Source organism: Engystomops pustulosus, chromosome 7 (genome assembly GCF_040894005.1).
Source record: "Engystomops pustulosus chromosome 7, aEngPut4.maternal, whole genome shotgun sequence".
Taxonomy (NCBI): Eukaryota; Metazoa; Chordata; class Amphibia; order Anura; family Leptodactylidae; genus Engystomops; species Engystomops pustulosus.
The window spans coordinates 145,855,629-145,864,685 of NC_092417.1; the positions used below are offsets into that span (position 1 = coordinate 145,855,629).

At 38.6% G+C, this 9,057-nt stretch overlaps 1 protein-coding gene across 1 annotated transcript in view; it reads left to right on the forward strand.

Annotated features, from left to right (window-relative positions):
- The window catches only part of LOC140070974 (uncharacterized), a 50,235-nt gene extending 41,862 nt beyond the window's left edge, over positions 1–8,373 (forward strand). Inside the window, exons 32-40 of the mRNA XM_072118128.1 lie at positions 349–672; positions 792–890; positions 1,508–1,548; positions 2,503–2,631; positions 2,962–3,585; positions 3,845–3,973; positions 4,334–4,388; positions 6,191–6,323; positions 7,847–8,373. Of these exons, the coding sequence (XP_071974229.1) occupies positions 349–672; positions 792–890; positions 1,508–1,548; positions 2,503–2,631; positions 2,962–3,585; positions 3,845–3,973; positions 4,334–4,388; positions 6,191–6,323; positions 7,847–8,018 (1,706 nt within the window). The 3' untranslated portion in view covers positions 8,019–8,373. The remainder of the gene's footprint in view (positions 1–348; positions 673–791; positions 891–1,507; positions 1,549–2,502; positions 2,632–2,961; positions 3,586–3,844; positions 3,974–4,333; positions 4,389–6,190; positions 6,324–7,846) is intronic.
- The last annotated feature ends 684 nt before the right edge of the window (positions 8,374–9,057 follow it).

Consider the following 9,057-nt stretch of genomic DNA (forward strand, 5'->3'; position numbering starts at 1 on the left):
GAGATCTAGTCACTCTGACTCCCTGCTCCCCCTCCGATCTGCATGTAATTTGAAAAAAAAAAACACAAAAGAAGGAAGGAAGGAAAATTGTACAATGAAACAATTTGATCTCATTAGATACTGTAGAGACTCTTTTGTATTCATTTTTGTACTATGAATTTCTGCCAAGTATGTTGGAAAGTTTGCGACCATTTAAGGCTTTCCAACTTAATATAAATATATTTTTCATAATACAATTTTTTATTGTATTATAAGCATTTTAATTATAAATATTAAATACATTTATGATAGTATAAACTGTGATATAGTTTACATCATAATGTCTAACAATTAGACCTTAAATTCCAGGTGAAACCATCTATAGTATTCCTGACGCTGAAGACTGTCACTATTATGCAATCTGCAATGATGCATGTGTCACAGCGAGATATGCAGAGAAATGCACGACAACTGGTGGCCCTACAACTGTTTCATCAACTACACCTACCTCAGAAGAGACAACAACACCCACTGTAACAACTTCAACAATCCCAACAACCACAGAAATTACTGGATCCACATCAATATCCTCAACTTCAGTAACAACTGGAACCTCTACAACTGAAACTACCCTTTCGACAATTGTATCTACAACAACCCCATCAACTACCCTAAACATTTCTAGCACAACACGTAGGTTTAACAAATAATATATCCAAATAATTAGATAAAACTTATTAGAATGCATCATGCACTAGATTTTCAGCCTCGGCAGAACAATTCTGAGTTGTTGTTGTTTTTTTTTTCACCAGCTTGTGGAAAATGTGATTGCCAAATGCCCAAATGTGAGCCAGGCTACAAAGTGGCTACCTTTACTCCACCAGGTGCCTGCTGTCCAAACATCACCTGCGGTAAGGACATTTTTCTAATTTCTTTAGCCATGCCATTCTTATTTCTAACTATTTTTCTTTTTTATAAAATATAACAAATTATTAATCAAACTCCTCTGCCCCTTCCATGTAAAGATTCATGATCCCCATGGTCCATATGCTTCCAGTAATTGCCTATAGCAGTTATTATTTTACTCCTTTCTACTGTATTTCCAAAACAATACTTATAAAATAATGAAATAACTGTGATTTCAAATCAATTAAAAAGATTTAAATCAGACATAGCTGAAGACTCTCAGAGTTAAAAAAGATATTTTAACACCACAATCGACTCCAATTCTTTGCAATCTTTGCTGATTCTGGTACAGTTGCATTTTTTACTCTGGCCTCCACCATTTCCAAGTGATCAATGCCATTATGTTTTGCACCCAATATGCTCATTAATATCTCAATATCAATTTGGTGCTCATAGATTGAAACATGACAGTGGAGAGCCAAGTAAGCTTTTTGGAGGGCTGAAACTAGTAGAAATTAATGGATGGAAATAGCATAGGCTACAGAGAAAAATTAAGTACTGCAATCAGGGATGTAGTATGTGGAGGTGATACTTAAAATTATGTCCTTATGTTATTTTTTAGTACCTGAATCTGTCTGCGTGGTAGGAAATGAGATATACCAGGTAAGATTTATTTCACTAACTGCTTATTAAGTTATTTGCTTGTAAAAAAAGAAGAAGTGTCTTTAGAGGCCTAAAGGCCTCTTGCCCACGAGCAAGTTTGATGTGCCCAACTCGCATCATGTGTTTGCTGGAATGTCCAGCCCAAATGCTCAGGAAACGGAACTGAACTGACATGCCGAAGGTCAGTTCGGGTTGGTGAAAGTTTGGCCCGGAGTTTGACACATCAAACTCGCTCGTGAGGAAGAGCCTTAGGATGTCCAAGCTGATTTTTAGAATGGTTGAAAAATTACAATCATAGTATAGTAAGATTAGACTGGATAAAGATGTCGATTCATCAAGCCCATCATATAATCCTACAGTTTTAATCCTTTGGAAGGCAAAAACCCCTATAAAGCAAATGCCACTTGGCTTAATAGGAAACACAACCAATCTAAACAATCTAGTTGCCATCCTCATTCTCTTGGACTTGTTCATTGTCTCAACTCCCAGTGTCTCCACTATCACAGCATCTATAACAGCGGGTTCCAATAGCATCACTGCTAGTCCCTTGACTACCCTCATCCTCCTCCTTTGCACCTCATCAATTTGAAAACAGGTGTTGAGTGCATAAACAGTAGGTTTGGGCCTCCACCAGCCTACATTAGGCCCAGCACGGGACTGGAATCATATGTAGGTGAGACATGCAGGGAGCAAATTATTATTGTAGTCTCTTAATTGTTCATCATGGTGTTACTCAAAACTGTAAGAAGGTAGCAATAAGTTTCTTCTGTGCACAATGCCAGAATGTTTACAGTAAAATTGTACAATAAAGTCGTATTGTATTGTATGACAAAAGGAATGACTGATTCCTGATTCCAAAAGTATATTATATAGGTAAAACTAGACTGTTACTGGATATTTTTTCATATATATATCTCAACAGCCTCCTAATATTGATATACTTTCTTTCTTCAGCGTGGCTCAGATATTCCACAACCAGCAGGTTCCTGTCTGAGATGTACATGCTCTTACAACATGGACAGGAATGCCCTATTTTATGCTGTTGAATGCCAACAAATCAAATGTCAGACAACGTGCCAGAGTGTAAGTATATTATTGACCTTGACGATAGCATGATAGTTTTCTGATCTATTTTCTCGCCCAGTGCTAGAATTGCTTCTCAGGATGAGAAGGTCTTCACAAATAATGGAACAAACGAGAACCCCATGCCATATTTTGCCATAGCACCGGGTGTCTGCAGATATGTGCTGCTAATCTTTCTTTAGCTTCCGCAAAAATATTGTTTTTATTTAACTGTTGTTGACTGTTCTAAAAAATGTGTCATGTTACTATTCTAATAGTTTTCACATTAGTTGAAATAGATATAATAAGTGTTTTTTTAGATATTATAAAGTAAATTTTTCTTCATTTTAGGGATATACCTATAGACAAAAATCTGGAGAATGCTGTGGAGAATGTGTTCCATTGCAATGTACAATGACCATAACTAGTAAAGGAACAACAAGTGGCTCAACAGGAAGCTCAACCGATGGCTCAACAGGCGGCTCAACAGGCAGCTCAACAGGTGGCTCTACTGGCGACTCAACAGGCAGCTCAACAGGTGGCTCAACTGGTGGCTCAACGGGCGGCTCCACTGGAGATTCAACAAGTAGTTCATCAGGCAGCTCACCTAGTGGATCAACAAGTGGTTCATCAGATAGCTCAACAACCAGTTCACCAGATGGTTCAGTTATTGGTTTAACAAGTAGTGCAACAGTTGGCTCACCAAGTGATTCATCCGGCGGATCAGTAAATGGCTCACCAAGTAATTCAACAAGTGGCTCAACAGGGGATTCATCAAGTGGTTCATCTAGTAATTCAACAGGTGTCTCAAGTGGTTCATCGGGCAGCTCACCAAATGATTCAACAAGTGGCTCAACATCCAATACAAATGGTTCTACAAGTGGTTCAAGTGGATCAACTAGTGGTTCAACCAGCAACACATCAAGCAGCTCAACTAGCAGTTCAACTGATACCACCACCACTGTTAACATTCCAGTAAGTAATAAAAAAACATAAAGTAAACTATGAGAAAAAAAACTTCACAATTAAATTAAGTATATGAGAAATTACTACAAATATCTATTTCTAATTAAAGCTATTTATTATTGTACAGTTTATAATATTGATTTTTCTTGAGCCATTTTGGACAAGTATTATCTTTTCTAAGAAAAAGTATTCTGAAGTTTAAGGGCAATTGACATCCAGAAAATGTAAAAAATAAAAATAAATTAAGTTTGAGTTTTTTATTTTACAGATTGGAAGTATTTATCATGTACCAAACAACACCTGCGTGTATTATGAATGCAATGAAGAAAATGGGGTTCCTGTGTTGACCAAAGTGCAGAAAGTCTGCCAGATATTGGATTTAGCTACTTGTGAACCGGTAAAGATTTCAAAAAATATATATTTTTCTAGATTTCTACAGACTATACTGTATTTATATTGTACCTGTATTGTCAAACATTATAGCTGCCATTTGGTAAAAAAGAATTCCAGTTACAAATCCATATCTGTACTATAGGGGTTTCAAGTAGTGCTCTTTTCAGATGACAGGAACTTTGGTGCACTACCAGGCATATCCTGCTGATAAATGTGGTGCTGTTACTTGGGAAAAAGCAGAGACCTTTTGTTAAAATCTTAAACAGACGTTTTATTTTATTTTCCTATAATGAACATATCTAAGAAGTATTTAACATTATACCACATTCTACAGCATTTTAATGTATGAACCCCATTTTTACAGGGCACCGTTAAATTTGATTCCGATGGTTGCTGTCAGACATGTACTCCTAAGAAAGGTAATTGCGCTTTGTCTACAAATGGAACTATTCCAAGCCTCATAATTAAAAATTAAAAACAAAAACTACAAATAGTACTAAATATAATGTATGCATGTCAAAACAAGCTGCAATAATGCATGGCCTGCAAAGAAGTCACTTATTTAGCTGATTCAAAGCAATAGCTTATATACTTGACTGCCTGCACCTAAGAAAAGCACACTTAGTGGACAGTGTAGGGCAAACTAACACTTCTGTGGAAGGAAAAGCAACAATGGTGCCTAAGTGTAAGGATAAAGAAGTAAGGCATCCAGAGAGGCATTACCTCTCGGTTTCTGTGTGGAACACTGCTTGACTTTAAATGCTCCAACGGTGGAAGTGCCAACCATGACTTTATGAAAGCTGTAGGTCAATGTGGAAGATTGGCTTGCTACAGTCCTACGCGTTTCAGCTGTTGTGGCTGCCTTCATCTGTAAAGAAGAGTGTCCTTCCTCTTGCCTTTCCATAGATGTTAGCCATACAGAAACCATAACTATTATAAATGGCAGAACTTTTGTAGTCAGCACAAGTTTAGACATAATTATCATATGTAGGAGTATAGACAAATCCCTGCTTGTTCTAAAGGTCTCAATTTTATTGTTTATGAACAATTCCATTGGCTTACTTAGATATAAGAAATGACCAATTACGGAAGTAAGGCCTCAAACATGCAGCCATTTGTGCATTCAACAAATACGTAAACGGTGGAGCTAATATTAATCTGTGATGTGGTCTAGGACTAGGAGCTCTCCTTCACTCCCCAAACGCATCAAATGAATAATGTCCAAGAGCAAAACTGACCACACAAGTTTTCTGGATAAAATCTTCCTTTTACTTCATCATTTCGCTACCTTGTGGTCTGAAAATGCAAGCTCTTTGAACTTTATCATAGTGAATATATGGTCAGCACCAGGATACATGAGTTGTTTAAAAGGACATTCATAGGATGGACTGTGATTATGCTTATGCAAGTTTACAAATAAGTTTACAAATATGTTAACATACTCACGTTACCTTGTGGTCTCAGAATGCAAGCTCTTTGAACTTTATCATAGTGAATATATGGTCAATTTATCAAAAAATGGAAGATTTCATCCAGAAAACTTGTGTGGTCAGTTTTGCTCTTGGACATTAGCCATTTGTGCATTGCCTGGTGCAAACAATGTGCCCGGGTACTGAAGCCGCCGCCCCTGCTCTCCCCAATTTCAAAAGAATAATAATGCATGCCACAAGTTATAGATCAGGATATGCTCCATATTGAGGCCTGGGTTGCAGTGAGGGCCTCACCACACTCTGAATGTGCCCACTATAAGGCTATGTGACCATGAGTTAGCCACAGTTTGTAAGGCAAGGTCAGTTGAGGCCTAAGGTTGTATTTAATGAACAGTAGAAAATCTGAAGCATTTTAGAATTTTCTTTGAGGACATTCCCTGACTGTAGGTATTGCAAAGACTTATAAAATGCTTTACTTCCCCCAGAACCAAACTTCTTTGTAAGCAAAAAGTAAACTTGAGCCAGATGTTCCTTATATGACAAAAAAAGGGAATCATTTGTTAAAAGATCCATCCTCAACAGAAAACACTAGAAATGTAGCAGTTCATTAAGAACTTATGGTGGAACGCCGTCTGACAACTAAGCAATTACCTTCTCTTTACTAACTGATGTTGTCCAAAAGCCAATCCAGACATCATCCAACTTCAAAAACTACAGTAATATATGGTAAATGTCATCTGCGCTATTTCTTCTTTAAAATACTTCATGTGATTTTTCTTTTATCTATGCAGTTAATATCGTAAATGTCACCACTGTGGTAGAAGATTGCAGTGCTCGGAAGAATGAGACAATCTTGAAGGATGAAGACTGTGAACTCCTTGTGGAACTTACATACTGCGGAGGGCCATGCATGGGATCTTCTGCGTAAGTCACTAAGAAACCTGAAAAAAATGACAAATCCAAAGTTACACATTTTCAAGTTCTTGGTAGCTGGTCCTACAATGCCTGGCCTTGGGTTGTCACATGTGGAATCTTGTTTTTGTACTACTACCACCTATAAAAAAACAAAATACCGTATATACTCGTGTATAAGCCGAGTTTTTCAGCACAAAAAATGTGCTGAAAATCCTAAACTCGGCTTATACACAAGTCAATAGCCAGCCCAGCACTTAAAAAAAAAACTTATATACTCCCGATGCGCAGCGCTGCTCCCCCGATGTCCGCGCGGGTCCTATTCTGTCTTCTATATTCTTCTTTCTCCGCTAACATCCTGTAGGGCGCCGCCATGTTCTTCTCCCGGCTGTCGCATAGTATGACGTTAGAAGTGCCTGCTGGCCAGTAAGAACATGGCGGCGCACTGCGGAAGACAGAAGACAGAAGAAGATAGAAGACAGAAGAGGACCCACGCTGACATCGGGGGGGGGGGGGGGGGGCTGTATACTAGTGGGGGCAGGCTGTATCCTACATGGGGTAGGCTGGTCTGGCTGTATACTAGTGGGAGCTAGCTGTATACTACTGGGGACATGCTGGACTGGCTATATACTACAGGGGGCGGGCTGGGCTGGCTGTATACCTAAGGGGGCAGGCTGGGCTGGCTGTATACTACAGGGGGCAGGCCAGGCTGGCTGTATACTACAGGGGGCAGGCTGGGCTGGCTGTATTCTACTGGGGGAAGGCTGGGCTGACTGTATACTACAGGGGGAAGGCTGGGCTGGCTGTATACTACAGGGGGCAGGCTGGGCTGGCTGTATACTACTGGGGGCAGGCTGGGTTGGCTGTATACTACTGGGGACAGGCTGGCTATATACTACTGGGGACTTGCAGGCAATATACTGGGGGGTTCTGTGATCAATACATTTCCCACCTTCAGCTTATACTCAAGTCAATAGGTTTTCCCAGTTTTTGGTGGTAAAATTAGGGGTCTCAGCTTATACTCGAGTATATACGGTATATTTCCATTTAATATATTTTTGTACTAATGGTTCAAATGCATATTCTTTTTTTCCATTGTCAAACTCAAAGAGACAGGACTTTTATTACCTTTAATTTTTCAATTAAGTTTTATATGAAGTTTTATATGTTTTTTGCAGGACTGGTCATATTTTTAGTGGCACTTTAATCCCTTGTAATTACTTATTTGGCCTTTATTATTTTGTTCTGAGAGTTAGTGTATATCCAAAAATAATCAAACTGTACACCCTGATTAAAAAACTAAATTTCACCCCTGTATTAATCATTGTGTACACTAATTAAGAAACTGACCACACTTTTTCCTTATCGTGCCCCTAAATAAATGAATACAATAAATGTTCTAATATCCTTAAAGCCTAAAAAGGAACCCGGCCACCATATTGAATCCACTATACATATTGATTTGTCTTTGCCTATTTTGTCTTTTAACAATAGATAGAAACCTGATTCTGATTTCCTTGGTTGTTTCGTTCTAGGTTTTCCATGGGACTACAAGCAATGAATCATCAATGCTCTTGTTGCTCAGAGCTGCAAGTACAAGAAAAGACTGTCCAACTGCTGTGTGCAAATGGAACATACAAGAGCTACACCTACACTGACGTGGTCAGCTGTGGTTGCGTTGGAGCGTATTGTCAGCCAAATGTGTAAACATTAACTAGGAAGCCAACGACAATCTTAATGTATAAATGTGGCATTTGCTAATTATTTAACTGGTGGTACATGTCAGCTAATTCCAAGTAGTTATCTGTAGTCTTAGACCTTAGTTTAGAGTAGACTAAAGCCATCACAAGAAGAGTTATTCAGCAGAATGAGAACCCAGCATTGTTATTAGTGTGCTGTGCTAATATTGTGGTGTCAATCTCTGTAGACCTGGATACACTGTATGAACAATATTAAACTGGCATGTTAACGAGAACGAAGATTTAGTAAATGCCACCAAATTATGTTACTTTTTAATAGTTACTATAGACAGTAATAAACTTCAGAGTGAAAAGCATTTTAACTACATGAGTCATTGTTTCATAATTCAATTAATTGCAAAGATAATGCAATAAAATGGGATGTAACGGGCTGTTCTAGCCAGAACCTGCATTTTACATGCTCATTTCAGAGTGAGTGGATTTGGTGGCCCCCTTTCAGGCATCCAGGAATCTCATTTATTAGTTAGTGTGCAAAGAGGCTTCAAATATTCTCTTACTCTCTGTAGGACATATCACATACTGTAGACATCTTGCTCTCAAAACCCTGTTATCACAACAAAATATTTATAATTCTTTCCACATATATTCTTCATTAATTTGAACAATTTTGGTCTCCGAGAAGATCACAAATGTAGACGCCAAGCTAGAGATGTCCTAACCACAGGCGTGATGAAACTGCAGGTGTTAACTGTTTATATGCCACTGGCAAAGTCATGAGCGGCATTTAAATTAAGCCACCATTTTGGGGAGGTTCATTGCTCCAGATTCTATAAGTGGGGAGCGATGATATGGGGGCACTATGCAGCCGGCATGCTAATACTGGAGATCGCGGCCACAGCGATTTACATGTTGGTGGCGACTTTGCCAGCACCATTTGAAGAGTTAACACAAGGGAGACTGAATTTGCTCAGTTCAGTACATATTTGAACTTTGTGGTTTAGGTCCGCTCATCACTAGCCAATAGGGGACATGTATCTTATTTTTTT